This window comes from Arachis ipaensis, chromosome B02 (assembly GCF_000816755.2).
Source record: "Arachis ipaensis cultivar K30076 chromosome B02, Araip1.1, whole genome shotgun sequence".
In the NCBI taxonomy this organism is placed as follows: Eukaryota; Viridiplantae; Streptophyta; class Magnoliopsida; order Fabales; family Fabaceae; genus Arachis; species Arachis ipaensis.
The window spans coordinates 35,559,377-35,576,547 of record NC_029786.2 but is presented as its reverse complement, the minus strand read 5'-3'; the positions used below and the strand labels follow the sequence as shown (position 1 = coordinate 35,576,547).

General features: G+C 35.5%; 1 protein-coding gene across 1 annotated transcript in view; it reads right to left on the bottom strand.

The window, feature by feature from the left end:
* LOC107628298 (histone-lysine N-methyltransferase, H3 lysine-36 specific) overlaps positions 15,289-17,171 on the bottom strand; it is a 4,169-nt gene continuing 2,286 nt past the window's right edge. Inside the window, exons 3-4 of the mRNA XM_016331047.2 lie at positions 16,167-16,588; positions 15,289-15,700 (exon numbers count right to left, since the gene is read on the bottom strand). Coding sequence (XP_016186533.1) covers positions 15,445-15,700; positions 16,167-16,588 — 678 coding nt within the window. The 3' untranslated portion in view covers positions 15,289-15,444. The remainder of the gene's footprint in view (positions 15,701-16,166; positions 16,589-17,171) is intronic.

The window sequence follows — 17,171 nt, the reverse complement described above, 5'->3', positions numbered from 1 at the left end:
AAAGTGTGATTCACAATTTGTGCACCACTAAAGCATGGGAATTTGAGATCACCATCCTTGTCTACAAACCATGTATTGACAATTATTAGGGACCAACCCATCAAGGCTACTTCTATGCTTGAAGTATGCCAAAAGTCTGCTTCAACGCTTGAAGTACGTCAAATAGGCTTGATCAACATCAGCCTATAAGTCCTAACCTAGCTACTAATTGACTTAGTATTAGGCTAGTGTTAATGGTTATCAAATTGACCACAGAGGGTTCTCAAATCACCAAATCAATGAGACCCAATGACTCAAGGTCACCCAATTCCCTTAGCCTTGGCCAAGAGTAAAGAAAACTACTCTAAAACTAGAGAAAGCATTTTAACAAATACCTAGAGTTTAATAAAGTAAACATAAATTGCAAGAATTAATGAAAGCTATAACTAACATGACCAAGAAATCAACAATGGCAATTAAGATAAACAATAAAAGATATGGAAACATGATATTGCATTAAAATGGAATCAAAATCTAACAAGGGTTCACCAACATAAAAGAAAGTGAAATAAGAAATTAACAAGAGAAGTGGATAAACCAAAGTACTAGAACAATTAAAAGTAAAGGAAAACTAAAATGAAACAAGATTAAAATCTAGATCTAAAAGGAATTAAAATAAGAACCCTAAAATCTAGAGAGAGGAGAGAGCCTCTCTCTCTAGAATTATACCCTAAAACATGATGAAAACTCTACTATGACTCCTTCCTCCCATTCCCTTACAATCCTTGGGTTCAAAAGCATTAGAAATGAGTTGGATTTGGGCCTCCTTGAGCTCAAAAATCGCCCCCAGCGTATTGCCTTTAGTGAAGTCACGTGCCGCTTGTCACGCGCACGCATGGGTCACGCGTACGCATCGCATTGCAAAATTTTTCTTCACGCGTGCGCGTGGATGACGCGTGCACGTCACTGGAAGATCTCCTTATCACGCGTACGTGTGGGTGACGCGTGCGCGTGGCCTTGAGTTCAGTAAATCCTCATTTCTTCATGAATTCTCCATTTTTGCATGCTTTTTCTTCATTCCTTCAACACAATATTTGCCTTCTAATCCTGAAATCACTCAACAAACATATCAAGGCATTGAATGGAATTAAAGAGAATTAAAATTAGCGATTTAAAGGACTAAAAAGCATGTTTTTTACTCTTAAGCACAAACTAGGAGAAAATCAATAAGAAGATGGCTGCAAAAACAACTTTGGGGCTTTGTCACTTGTTTCAATTCGCTTGAAGGCTTTATGTGCCTAATTTGGGATCCCGGTGGACATTGGATATGCAAATATTGGTGGAGATTCAAAGAAGAATTCAAGCATAAGCCACCATAGCGAGGACCCCATCAATTGTCCAACCTAAGGACAATAAATAAATGTGCTAGATGGGAGACACCCCACCATGGTAAACTCTTTTCATTTTTCTCTTTTGTATATATTAGTAAATTAGTTTAATTTCATGTTTATTTTAGTTTGTTGAGTTTATTTGGGAGTCTAGTATATTAAATAAGGTTTGATGGTGTTTTCGTAGCTGTTTGGATGTTTGGAATGCTTGGGTTGGTGCTAGAACTTGGAAAATTTTAAAAAACAAAGCACCCAACCATGCATACGCATGACCCCAAGATTCCAACCTTCCACGCGTACGCATCACCTACGCGTACGCATGACCCACAAAATTTCCAGGTGCAGTACAAAAACCAGATACTTGTGCAAAAAGGGTGTTGAAATTGTGCATTTAGCACAATTTTGCTCCGCGCGTACGTGTGCTCCACGCGTACGCCTCATCTTCTTTTCTCTCCCATCACGCCTATGCTGACTCATGTGTAAGAACTAGAGTTTTCACAAATAAAATAATTTAAATGTCCAAATTAGGTTTCGAAAAGTTGGAATGAGAATTTGGGGATTTAAATATGATTTTTGGACTCAGTAGGTCTTTCCGAGTCAGAAAATGTGTTCTCTACGAAAAACCGTGAAAAACTGTGAACCGGTCGAACCGGTTCAAGTCTGCCCGGTTCTGTGCGAGAAAAAGTGAGAACAGTCAAAAACCTTATAAAAACATTAGAACTGGAAAACCAGGCATTAATTTTAAAGGTTTGGCCCGAAGTTGGGCCAAATGGGCTAAAAATGCTAACAGGTTGGATCGGACCCAAGTTGGGCCCAAACCCAACATATAAAAGCACCCTTTAATTCGCCTTAAGCTCATTTTCAGCAATCCACAAAGAAAGGGGAGCTGGTTATGAAAGAAGAGAGGAAGAAGGAAGTGGCACTATTCACCTCCACCTTCCGGGAGCCATATCTTGAGCTACGGAGCTCCAATTGACGAGACATTTGCAGTCACACGAAGCTCTCGACAAGCTCTTCCTTTCTATCTAAAGAAATCTGGTAAGATCTCTCTCTTCACGCTCCAGTTTCGTGCCTTAAGTTCTGCGCATTTTTTGGTTTAGTTTTTTAGTAGATTTTGTGGTTTTGCTTGTTTAGGTGATCTCTAGTAGCGGGTAATTGATGGATTTTACCACTACTCATGTTGGATAAGGTAAGGTTTCACTAAACTTTTGTGTTTAGTTGTTTTATGTATCTTAGGTTTTGATTTTGGTGATATATGTGTTGTTAGTGTGAGCTTTGGTGTTTGTTGGAGTTAGTTGAGGCTTTGGATCAAATTTGGTGGTTTCGTTTTGGCGTTTGGAACATTTGGGAATCGGCCAAAGTATGGTTTCGGTTTTCTTTATGTAATATGTAATGTTTCTGGACATTTAGGCTAGTTGACCCTAACATAGGATTGAATGATATTGGTGCATAAATAATTATATGTGAATTGATGTAATTATTGGTTATCTTGAATTAGTGTGGTTGATGGTGATTATTGGGAATTATGGGTATTGATGAGTATTTATGGTAATTAGTTATATTGGTGGATAATGAGGATTATGGAAATTTAAAGTAAAGAGTTAATGTAAAATGTTGTGGTGGTTTAGAATAAAGAATATTAATGATTATATGATTTGATAATGATTATTGGTATTTTAATTATTAAGAAGGTTGATGATGAATGTGAGACTTATTATTGTTGATGGAGGTTTGTAATATGGTTGATGATTATGAATGCATATTGATGTTGTTGGTAAGTGGAGATGATTGTTTAAGTGTTGATAAATTGAGATATTGAATGATGAGATTGTTATGGTTGTTGAGGATTTAAATGGTGGTATTAAGGAAATTAAATGTGATGTTAGATTGAATTTAGAGTTGGATGAAGTGAGTATTAAATGGTTTATATGCTTGAAGGGTTGAAGTGGTTGAGAAAGATTTGGTATGGACCTTGATGTTGTTTTGGTATTGTTTGGGGTATGATTGGTTTGGCTTTAAATTGTGAATTTTAGTGAAGTTGAGGATTTGTAATTTTTGGTAAAAATGGATTTTTGGTGAACTTTATCTGATCATAACTTTTATCTCAGTTTTAAAAATCTGTTGAATTTGGTTTAGAATTAAAGATCATTGAAAACCCTTCGATGTGATATAAAGTTTGTAAAATTTGAAATTTTGTAGAGGAAGTTATGATCATTCAAAGATTGGTGTCGAAATCTAAAAATTCTGGAGAGTTTCTGGTATGTGCGCACGCACAACCTTGCAAGATTTTAGACCTGTGTGGACTCACAGACCTGTGCGCATGCACAGGCAAGGATGGGCGTGCTGTTTACAGCGCTAGCACAGCTTGTGCGCACACATACCAATGAGGAATTGCAACCTGTGCGGACGCACAACCCTATGCGCATGCACACGTTGGGAATGTCAGTCTGTTGGGGGCGCTCGCACACCTTGTGCAAGTGAACAGACCTTACATGTTTTGGTACCTAAGCGTACGCACACTTTTAAAATCTTCCTGGGTTTGCGCACGCACACCCTTGTGCGTACGCACACGCCCTGTTTCTCAAACTTAAACTTTTTTTTTCAACTATTTCACCTTCCCAACAAGCTTGTAAGCCTCTGTGACACCATTTTAAGACTCTTGGGCTCAATTTGGATGTTGGAACATAGGAAAGGTCCTAGGAGGTTTAATTTGGATTTTACTTTGAAAAGTTAGCAAACGGAGGTTTAGGTTTCTGGTGTAGTGAGGAGGAGTTGGCTGAGAGAGAAGGAAGAGTGGTGAATATCGTGATTGCTAATAACGAATTTGAGAAATTCATGAACTAAGGGTTCGGAATGGAACTTATGACTGGATGATGGTTGTGATGAGTATGAGCGGAAGTGTTAAGAGGAGTGGCCTCTAAAATTGAATATGTGATTACAATTTGTATTGTTCTCCGTCATAGTGGCTGTGGCAGTATCCCATGTACGTTCGGATGTGAGAGTTGAAGCTGGGGTTCTCACTCATATTTCTTGCAACCAGAGGAATGTGGTAGGGCACGCTCCCTCGGAATATTTTCCTCTGAAAGGAGAAGGTGGTAGGGCATTCTCACTCAGAATTATTCCTCCTGAAAATGCGATTTCTCTCTGATTGCAAGGTGGTAGGGCACTAACCCACGGAATCATACAGCAACCAGAGAAAGGTGGTAGGGCACGCTCCCTCGGAATATTTTCCTCTGAAAGGAGAAGGTGGTAGGGCACTCATCCCTCGGAATTTTCCTCCTTATGTGCAATAGAGAGACTAATCCGGGAGTTGTCGACCGGATTTTTTGTCGGGTTTGGCGATAACCGACATGTGATATCACAGCCAATAGGGCAGACATTCATCATATGCATCTTCTATATGCTTGCTTGCTTTGTTTACTTGAGTTTACCTAATTGTAAAACATGCCTACTTACTTCTTGAATTACTTGTGTGTATATATATATATAATACTACATTATCTGTGTTTGTTTGGTGCTTAGGAGGTTAGGTAGGCAGTGGCGAAGGGATCGCGCGGAGGTTAGGTTGGCGAGGGCTGTGGGATACAGCGGTGTGATTAGTATTAGTTAGAATTTTCCCTAAGTTTAGATAACCCGGTTGATGGTTTAAGTTCCTGATTTATTTATTTTATTCTAAGCTTGAATATCCGTATGTGATGTGAAGTTCTAGGATTGCCTTCAGCGTCCCAGAGCCTTACATCTTACATCATTGGGCACTGTTACCATACTGAGAACCTCCGGTTCTCATTCCATATGTTGTTGTTATTTTTCAGATGCAGGTCGCAACCCACCACAGTGAGTTGCCTGGATGGTGACAGAAGCGGAGGATCTAGATACCTTTTGAGTCCCTTGATTTATTTTGCTATACATCTCTCACTTTCGTATTTTGTTCAGCCTAGAGGCATGTATTGAGAGAACAAAATTTGTATAAGCTATTTTTACTGTCTGGTTTCTTGTATGGTCTGTATATGGCTAGCCAGCTTAAACTCCGCGAGTCGTGGCTAGATCTTTATGATATTATACTATGATATTTTGATATAAATTGTATCTATTTCTTGTGCTTTAAGTTAGTTGCTCCGTTTATGCGTTTTGCGCTTCTCATACCCTAACTTTGAGCTTTATTCCTTCATCGGGCTTCTAGATTATATTATTCTTTCTATATAAATATGTATAAGCCTTAGAATTGTCGTAACCTTTGGTTAACCTTTGCTTTACGGCTAGAGGTAAGGCTTGGGTTAATTGGGGTGTTACACCATGCGTAGGCATCGCACCCTATTTCTGCCATGCACGTGTACGCGTGCCTGATGCGTACGCGTGACCCTCTGCCCAGTTTCACATACTTCTTTTCTTCTCTTCTTTCCATTTTTTTCCTTCTTCTCTCTTCTCTTCTTTCCTTTCCATCCTTCAACCATCATCTACCACCACCATTAACCATTATTTTCTTTAGTTAATTAGTTAGTTAGTTAGCTTAATTTTTATTTTAGGTGGCAAGTGTTGAATTATTAATTTGGTTTGCCATTTCTTGATGCTGAATTTATTCATTGTTGGATTTCTTTTATTGAGGATATACTTTGTTACTTGGTTGTGAATTTTTCATGCTTATTGTTTTTTGAATACCAAGTATTTATGGAATGCCTTCAAAGCACTCTAACTCTTTTAAATTACATGATTTGGCCACCATGTGATTTGAATTCTTGCACCATGAATAGGCAATTTCTTATTGGATGATATGCATTTATCTGAATGCATTGTGTTACTTGATCATATGCATCCATATGTTATGCTTATGCCTTAATGACATGTTGATCATTAATTGTTTACTTATGTGCTCTACACATATTTGAAACTATTCATTTTGGCATAATACTTCAATTGTGAATTGGATTGTAAGCTCACCTAGGGACATCTTTTAGAAATTCTCAAGTCATATGGACCATGCTTGCTATGTGATTGATTTTCAACTTATATCTCTCTTTTAATAAGTTGCATAGCATCCATGTGTCCCACTTTATGTCGACTAGGTGATGCAAGCAAAATTCAAAGTGTGTCATTGATTGATGTGTAAGTTTCGTATTTTATTTTGTTCATTAAGTTTCCTTGCACATCAATCAATGCCCATTCATCATCCATTTCACATGTACTTGATTATTGCTTGAATGCTTTCACACTTCTTTATTACTTGTTTGTTTATCTAAACTTACAAGTTTCTTTAGAGCATTTCAAGCACACTAGAATGAGTGAAGTGCTTACTTCTTTTGTGTAATTGTGACATAGCTTTCTATGCTAGTGTGTTCTAAACCGCATGCAACTTAGAACTCACACACCATTTTTCATCGATGTCACACTAATTCACTCACTTCATTCTAGTGATTCTTACCTCATTCCAATAATCTACGCTTCCTTGCTTTTGCATTTTCTCATCTTACGGTGTTCTTTTCTATTTTTCATGGATGATTCACCATAAGCAACAAGGGAAGTGGAAGGAAGTACATGCAGCAACCGGTTGATCCACCAGCTGAAGGTGGCAATCCGGAAAGTCACCGTACCCCCTTGCTCATCTTTGAATGCACTGAGGACGGGGCAAACTTTTAAGTGTGGGGAGGTCGTTCGACCAATCGGCTACTTTTGGGTGACAAATTTCTAATCCCAACACTTTTGCATTCATTCTTAGGTCATTTAGAACTTTTAGTTGCATCTCCTTAGTTTGCATATATATATAATAAGCTTAGTCAAAATAATAAAATTTTCCAAGGATTTTATCTATAGGGCACCCCAATTGATTTGAGTAAAAAAAAATTCATTAAACTTGCTTGAATTATATATATTGTGGAACATGTTTTTGAGCTAAGAACACATAAGCATGTGAGTTTTGAGCCTAATTGTGTGGTTACATCATATAACCACTATTTTCATTCTTGTGTGTATTATTCTCTTTCTATGATTGTAATCTTTGATTTATTTGATTCTTTATGTCCATTATTTTGTGTATGAATGTATTTATATGATTGAGGCCATCATTTTATTGAGCTCACTTACCCAAATAGCCTTACCCTTGTATCCACCTTTGTTAACCAATTTTGAGCCTATGTTAATCCCCTCTTGTTCTTAATTTTAGCACATCACTACCCCTAAGTGAAAAATAATAAATGTCCCTTGTTTGGATCTTTGATTAGCTTAGACTAGTGAAAGTATTTATCATTCAAGTTTGGGAAAATTTGGGAACATTAGTTGAGATAAAAGTGTACTTTATAGTTTTGTGAAAAATCTTGGGAATTGGGTACACACTCATGCATTAAATGTTTAAACCATATGCATTGATGTTCTTGTATACATTTTAGTTTGAAAAAAAATGAAGAATGAGAAAAAAAGAAAAATAATAAAAGAAAAAAATATAGAAAAAGAAAAAGAGAAAAAGAAAGCAATAAAAAGGGGACAAAATGGCCCAAAGTAAAGTAACAATAATCAATGCATATGGGTTGTGATAAAAAAAAAAAAGAGAATATATGAGTGTGTGAAAAATTAAAAAATGGGTAGTTAGATTTGTATTAGAATTGAATAGGTTGTTGTAGGTTAGGTGGAAGTTTAAGTTAATCAAAGATTCAAATTCTAGTCCACTTGACCAAATACAATCTTACATTGACCCTAACCCCATTACAACCTTTGAAAAGTTCCCATGATACTTGTATGCATGCATTGAATAATTGTTGATTGTTAGATAAAAAACAAATCTTGGAAAGCATTATTAGAGGAGAGTTGAGTGAATCAACCCTATACACTTGAGCGACTACAGTGGATACACATCCGATGAGGGTTTGATTGCTCAATTACATGTTTTCACCCATGATCATCTCTTTTCTTGCAAGTTTATAATTCTTTTCAATAACTTAATTCAATTGTGGATTTGATTTTATTATGATTGCCTTAGCCCTTGTGTTCATATATGTATTCTTGGAAGCTGATTTATTTTGACCAAATAGTTGCATTCATTTAGATAGATTACATTTAGATAGAGTGCATATACATAGTTTGCATTGAATAAATGTTGATACCCTTTGTCTCTTTCTTGAGTTTAGCATGAGGACATGCTTAGTTTAAGTGTGGGGAGGTTTGATAAACCCCAATTTTGCGATTTATCTTGTGTTGAATTTAGGGAATTTTATCAACTTATCTCACATTTATTCAATGAAATAGCATGTTTTGTGAAGTTCTCCTAATTTGTGCTTAAGAGTGAAAACATGCTTTTTAGGCTTTAAAATTGATCAATTTAATTCACTTTAATTCCATTCGATGCCTTGATATGTTTGTTGAGTGTTTCAGGTTCATAAGGCAAGGATTGGATGAAAGAAGTGAAGAGAAAAGCATGCAAAGTGGAGAATTCATGAAGAAATGAGCATTTGGAGGATTCAACGCCACGCGCATGCGTCACCCACACGTACGCGTGGGGAGGGAATTCGCCAAGCGACGCGGACGCGTGACGTTGGTCACGTGACCTCATTAAAATGAATACGCTGGGGGTGATTTCTGAGCCATCCAGGCCCAAATCCAACTCATTTTCTGAGGCTATTTGATGCAGAATTCAAGAGAAAACAAGGGGGTGCAATTATATTAGATTAGGAATCATGCTTTAGGTAGTTTTCTAGAGAGAGAAGCTCCCTCTTCTCTCTAGAATAGGGTAGAATTAGGTTAATTGTCTCTTAGATTTAGATTACAATTCTTGTTTTCAATTAGTTTTTTTGCAATTTCTTGTTATTACATCTTTGCTCTCTTAGTTCTTCTTGTTAATTTCCCTTTTATGTCATTTTCATGTTCATGCACTATTGTTGGATTTGGATTCTCTTTAATGCGATTTTGATGTTTTTATGTTATTGATGTTTATTTGAGTTGTTACTGTTATTTCCTTGCATTGGGTAGTTGTAGATTTACATTTCTTGAAATTTTACCATGCTTTTCTTTTATGCCTTCCAAGTGTTTGACAAAATGCTTGGTTGGACTTTAGAGTAGAATTTTGTGCATTCTTGGCTTGGAAAGAGAAATTAGGCAATCTTGAGTTATTAATACCCAACTTATGTTGGTGATCTAGAGTGATTAGTTAATCTTGTTTCCATTAACACTACTGATGGATTGGGATTAACTAGGCTTATTTGACTTTCTCCCGATGTTGGAGATGAGGAAATAGGATTAGCTCTTGACAACTATTGTGTTATAATTAATGACTAGGATAGAAAGCCTTGATTCTCAATCCTTACCATGAATGTCTCTTTTTAGTAGTTGTTATCTTTAGTTGTTTGCTTTATTTTCTTGCCATTTAATTTCTTACACTTTTATCAACCCACCCCGTGAAATTCATAACCAATAATTGAGCACTCGATTGTAATTCCTAGGGAGAATGACCCGGGACTAATACTCTCAGTTATTTTTATTGGGTTGGACTTGTGGCAACCAAAAAAATTAAACTTTGATTGAGTGTTATTTGTCGGTTTGGAACTATACTTGCAACGAAGTTATTCCTCTTACCGAGAAGAAATTCTAAGCCGACGATTTCCTTACATCACAGAGCGAGCTCTAGGTGTGTATTATCATCAATGGCACCAAAAGGAGGTGAATCATCTTCATAGAAGAGCACAGCCTGAGCAACCATCAACACTAAGGTGGTTGAGTTTCATTCCTCTTTTCTTTTTGTTTTTCAGTATTTCATCTTATTTCCTATTTTCTATTCTAGCTTTTGCATGATCACTACCAGGATTTTCTTTGCTTTTTAGTCTAGTAGTTCAAATTTTCAAAAAAAAAAAATTGGGTTTAAGATGTCTCATATATCCCACAACAAGCTTAAAAGAAAATTTTTTGAAAACAAAGTTGTAAAATACACAAGGTCTTGAATATATCATTAGTTATTCTAATTACTTTCTTATATTTATTTTCTGAATGTATGTATTAACTGAACATAATTGATATTGAAATTAAGTATGTTGGCTCTTGAAGAACAGTAAATTTAGAGAAGTATTATTGGTTATCTGAAAAATAAAAAATATTGATTCTTGAAGCAAGAAAAAGCAGCAACAAAAAAAAGAAAAATAAAAAAAAAAAGAAAAGAAAAAGAAAGCTCAAAAGAACATTCAAAAGAGCAAGGATCCAAGGCTTTGAGTATCAATGGTTAGGAGGGTCAAAATTGGCCTAAAAAGCTCAAATGAGTTGCTATCCTTAACTATATGCTTGTGGTGTGAAGGTGTCAAGTAAAAAGCTTGAGACTGAGCAGTTAAAGTCATGATCTAAAGCAATAAAGAGTACGCTTAAGAACTCTGGGCACCACTATCTGGAAATTTAAGCAAAGCTAAATTCGAATCCAAAGGGTTCCCCCAGTTAAGTGCATGTGGCATTTATGTATCTAGTGGTAATACGGGAAACAAAACGCTTAGAGTCACAGCTAGGCTAAAAAAGGTGCAAAGCACCAAAAGAAAAAGCTATGTTCAAGAATCAAGAAAAACTAAAAGAAGAGAAGCAATAATATCATCCGGATTCTAGTTCTAAGAGATGTCAATATTTCTGAGCTTCAAAGGAAAGTGAGATGCCAAAGCTATTCAGAAGTAAAGAGCTAATAGCCCGATTCAGTAATTGAAACTGAGCTTCCTTGAAAACTCTAAGACCTATTGTATTTTTCTCTTCCCATTAATCCTACTTTGTTTTTGGTTGCTTGAGGACAAGCAACAGTTTAAGTTTGGTGTTCTGATGAGTGGATATTTTATACCTTTTTTGGTACTATTTTCTTAGTGTTTTTAGTTATATTTTATTAAGTTTTATTATGTTTTAGTAAACTTTAGTGCAAAAATCACATTTTGGATGCTACTTTGAGATTTTTTGTTTTTCTTATGATTTTAGGTAATTTTTGGGTGAAATTGGTAAGTTTTGGCAAAGTCTGATTCAGAGGCAAAGAAAGAATAGCAGATGCTGTCAGATCCTGACCTCCGTGAATTCCAACGAGCATTTCTTGAGTTGATGATGTCTCATTGACGTGTTCTCAATAGCGTTGGAAAGCTAACTTCCAGAGATTTCCATCAATATATAATAGTCTATACTTTTCTTTGGAAAGGACTGCCCAAAATGGGCGTTGAACGCCCAACTTACTTCCTTTCTGGCGTTCAACTCCCAAGAAGGACCAACCTCCCAAGTTAAATGCCCAAACTGGCGTTCAACACCAGCCAAGGATCAGGAACCAAAGTTGAACGCCCAGAACTCAAGTTGAACGCCAAGCATCAACCCAAACACTCACCAAGTGAGCCCCAAAGTGGATTTTAGCACTTCTTAGCTTATTTTATTTTCTTTTTTGTAATTTTTAATTAAAAACAATATCTTTTAGGTTTAGTCTTAGAGTTTTTTATAAATAAGGGACTTTCTTTCTCCTGAGGATCATGTCTCCCAAAAGGGGAGAAGCACAGACACTTAAGTTTTCTTTGTAAATTACGAGCAACTAACCTCCTAGGTTAAGGTTAGGAGCTCTGCTGATTCCTATGGATTAATAATATTACTGTTTCTATTTCAATATATGTTTGATTCTATTCTATGATGCATTTTCGTTCTTTAATCTTATGAATCTGGGGTGGAACGGAAGTATGACCCTTATTCTACATGAGTTCATGCGAGTCCTAACCCGGATAGTATTGAGCTATAGCTTGAGAGTGCATCACAGGTTCCAAGAGAGTACCTGGGCTAATTGGGATATGTGATATAAAATCTCGGTAGTCATGGGTAAATGAGGTCTCTGTGGTGCTAAGACTAGAATCATAAAGCATCATTCTCCGATTCGGAAGATCTGACATTGTCTATGGCGTTTTGACTAGGATCAACAAAAGGAGAGTGAATTGCACAGACTTCATCTTCGGCTATAGTGAAGCACCATGAGCTAACTTGATGAGAGGACATGAGTTACTCGAATACGGTGTTTTGTTATGGTTTAGGAGAGATTAACTTGATGAGAGGACATGAGTTACTCACTTAAAGCCTTGCCATAGAACGAATCATTCATTATTGAAGTAATCAGTATGAAAAGTTAATCCAAAAAGATAAAGCATCTCCAAAGCCTTAATTGATTTCTCATCATTGTTGCTCTGCTATTTCTTTATTGCTTTGTTTAATTATTTTATGCACATTCAACAACAATTACCTTTTCTATTCGCCTGACTAAAATCTGCAAGATAACCATTGCTTGCTCAATCCAACAATCCTCGTGGGATCGACCCTCACTCACCTGAGGTATTACTTGGATGACTCGGTGCACTTGCTGGTTCAGTTGTGCGAGTTCTAATTTCGCGCACCAGACCCCCAACACAAAAGAGGTCCTAGAGGAAGTACACAGTGGCATATGTGGAAATCACCTGGGAGCCCAATCATTAGCAAAGAAAGTAATCTGGGCCGGCTTCTTCTGGCCGACCTTGCAAAGGAAAGCGGCCGAGTTTGCTAAGAAGTGCCCGCTTTGCCAAAAGCATGCCAACTTCCATGTTGCGCCTCATGAAGAGCTTATTAGTGTTACCTCGCTATAGCCATTTGCAAAATGGGGTCTCAACCTTCTAGGACTATTTTCCCAAGCTCCAGGACTAGTCAAATACCTCATAGTAGGGATTGACTACTTTACTAAATGGATCGAGGCAGAACCACTAGTAACTATCACTGCCCAAAGAAGTCAAAAGTTTCTCTATAAGAACATTATCACAAGGTTTGGAGTACCCCACTCCATCACCACTGATAATGGAACTCAGTTTACCGACTCAACCTTCAGAAATTTGGTGGCCAACTTAAAAATAAAGCACCAATTCACATTGGTGGAACATTCCCAGGCCAATGGACAAGTTGAAGCAGCCAACAAAGTCATACTGGGCAGATTGAAGTGTCGGTTGCAAGAAGCAAAGAGGGTATGTGCAGACGAGCTCCCCCAAGTCCTGTGGGCATATCGGACAATCCCTCATTCGATGACAGCGGAGTCATGTTTCCTACTTGCCTACGGAATGGAAGCCATGATCCCTATAGAGATCGCTGAAGAATCACCTAGGATTATATTCTACAATGAAGGGGCCAATTCCCGCACACAAAGAGAAGAACTCGACCTCCTTCCAGAAGTCCGAGAATGAGCTCGGATTAGAGGAGAAGCACTAAAACAAAGAATGACCCTAAAGTATAACCAAAAGGTGATCAAAAGAAGCTTCACCACAAACGACCTCATAATAATCCGAAATGACATCAGAATTCAGAAGCCGGCAAAGGGAACCTAACAGCAAATTAGAAAGGACCCTACAAGATTGTTGAAGTCTTAAGGAAAAGTTACTACAAGGTTTTCCGAGTTTGACGCAAATGTTTCATAGAAGCAATCTTAGGAGCCATGGTCTCCACAAAATAAGAATAAAAAGCACATTAGAAAAATAAATTACAACTAAGAAGTCATAAAAGTTAAAGGTTGGAAAGTTGCCTAGCTCGAACCGAAGCTGATTGGGGTCTCCTAAGAATCTTTTTGTGTCCAAGTGAGGAGTCCGATCCCAACACTCTTCCAACATGTCTGCAAAAATTTTCTATTTCATCTAAGACATCTACGTTATACTTAGTTTTCACATGTGTTTTCTCCCAGTACAATGGAAAAGAAGGTTCATTGTTTTCATCCAAAAAGAAAGGCCGGGCACCCTCCACAGCTCGAATCTTAAAGTAGTTCTTAAAGTCGTTGAAAGACTCATCAAGTATAGCAAAAACCTTTCTGTCCTGAATAGCGTGAAAGGAAAACCAAGTGGACTTCTCTTTTGACAACCGGGCTTGTCAACAGTAAAAGGTGAAAGAAGCCCTTAATCGAAGATCGGACTTGAAGCTCCCGACATAAGAGTTAAAAGATTTTCAAAAAGCCCAGGAATTCGGATGAAATTGAGAAAGAGCAACATTACTTAGGTTCTTATATTTTTTTTTTAATTGGATTTTTGCACTAATTTTTTTTTTAATTAAGTCCTTTTTAATAATAATTGGCTTAATTTTATAGGGATCCAACTAAAAAAATTAGTATAAAGATCTAAATAAAAAAAAATATAAGAACCCAATTAAAAAAAATTAGTGTAAAGACTCAACTAAAAAAATTATAAAAATTTAATTAAAAACTTAATAAAACTATAATACCAACATAAAAATTAAATCATTTTTTATCTATTCATTACAAATATTAACCCTTAACATTTCTCTGTCTAGATATATCCGAGCACAGCAAAAGGTCGCAGAATTCGCTAAACTCTAGGTCTTGTGCTAAGCCTGGTCCTTTTCATAAAACATAAGCCAAAGTATAATAATTATGTATGTAGATGTATGAGTCACAGAAATCAAGTGGTGACCCCATTAAAATTTCAGCCAAAATGTATGAAGAAAATAAAAAGCACAAGAAAAAAGAATATGGACAAAAGAATTGGACCCCAAAGTTGAACCCTAAATCTGACAGCACATCCCCACATATCACATGCTCTCTGTGGTAAATGAAACCAAATATCACAAGAACTTTACCACTATGCTAGCTACCAATACTATTATTAAATTTATTTATTACTTACTCCCCAGGCTATATTTGCATGCTAAATTATCTCATTACAAATAATTCATAGACTTTTTCTTTGATGTGTTAATTTATACAGACTAGACGTACCTTTGATTTCTATTAACTGATGAAGTTTGTAAGTAGTAGATCAATTAGTTTTATTACATACTATCAAATAATATAAGAGTATGGCTACATTTGATGAGTATTTAAAGATAGAAAATACCAACATATTATTACAATAGAAGTAGAATTAAGATTAAAAACAAAATTGAGACTTTATTGTTGTCACGTGTATGCATAAATAAAAATTTTGCAAAATCTGTTTCGTGATAGAGCTTCAAACAAATTTATTTTTCTCAATATCTATATATTTCTCTTCTAAAACAATTACCAAATAAGAGATATTCATCAGGGCAAAATATACAAGAACAGAGGAACTACATGTAATACATCTCAATATTAGTGTCATTATTACTATCTCAAATATGGAGGCTAATTATAGGTTGGAGTTGGACCAACATGAATCATTTGCCTAGTTTCCATTGAGCTTTGAAGCCTTTTTTTGGCATGCTTCAATGCCTCTAGTGCTTCAAGGACACTTTGATTTACTGGTTTGGGTCTATTACTTGTGGCTTGTGATGTTGTTATCACATTCACTGGAACTAATGCCATTGAATTATCAATGAAATATCCCTTTTCATCATCTTCTTTCTCTGTCACCGATGATTTTGAGCTAATACTAGAAATCCTGAAAACATATAATCATATCGCAGCATAAAAAATTGGCATCTGCCTATAATAAATAAGTTCAGTTGAATTGATCAAAAGTTGTTTCAATTTTCACTTAATACAGTAATGTATTCTAAGACTACGTTTGATAATTGTCTTAATACATAAAAGATAGAGACACGTAAAAGAAACATGAAACAAAAGTTCAAGTTGCCTCTCCTTTTCTGTCATCAAATAAATTGTCTTAAATACAGGGGTAGTTGGGGCTAACAAAAATATTTTGTAAACACGATATATATATATATATATATAACAAAACAATTAAATATTTTATGAAACTAATTTGTTATGTTCATGTAACATAATTATTTTGCCAATTTTTATAGATGTTCCATTCTTTAAATAATTTGGGATTTTTAACGTTTTTATAATTTTATCCTGAAAATAATTACTAAACATGGTTCTAATGTTCAAATTTGGTGTACCTGCTGCGTTCATCATTCTTCAAATCCTCCGAGCTTGAATTTGAATTATAAAAACTAATCTCTGAATCAGAATCTTTTGTAGTGGATGGATAAATCTGTATGGGTGCAGAAGCTTCCTCTGTAACATTATTATTACTGTGAACTACTTCATTATTATTTTCTGGCAAATCTTCATTTTTTTCATGATGATGATGATGATGCTTTGTTTCATCATTTACTTCTGATGAATGTTTTGAGATTGAAGTAACTGAAGATGATGATGACCCACAAGAGTTTTCACATGAATAATCAGAATGATGGGATTGCATTGAAATGGATGATATGTTCAAAGTTTCAAGCTTCTTCGTTAGAAATCTAAGCTTTCTTTGAGCTCTCTCTCTTAATTTGATCTCTTCTCTAATCATCGTTTCTAACTCAATCAACTGTCCAAACATATAAAAAAAAAAAACAATAAAGTTTGTCAGGAAAAAAGGAAACGTACACAGAAAAAAACAATGATGTCATTTTGCTTTCCTTTACAATGATGACATTAACATGGTCACATGAAAGTGAGTGGAATAGTTATAGTTCTTTTATTAAATATTGAATATGTACTATGTAGAGTAAATTACGTCAACCTAAATTTTAGGGATTTTTTTAGTTTTTACTAAATAAATAATTTAAATATTTTATTTACGAATATAAGTAATTTGTAATATATTTATTCATTTCCATTTCCTTTACATATTTTATGTAAACGAATTAAAATTGTTTATATCAATTTCAAAAAATACACATATCTCATTTACAGTGTGTATTATTACAAAAAAAATTTACGATTAATATTTATGGTATGATTTGGATCAATTCATAAAATAAAAAAGATACAATTTATTACTATTTAGATCAAATTAGATCAATTTACAAGTAAAATTTAGATATAATATAATTTAAATAAAATAAAATTTAGAAATAGATTGGTACTATTGAAGTTCACGAGTTCTTGGTATAAATACAAGATACAAG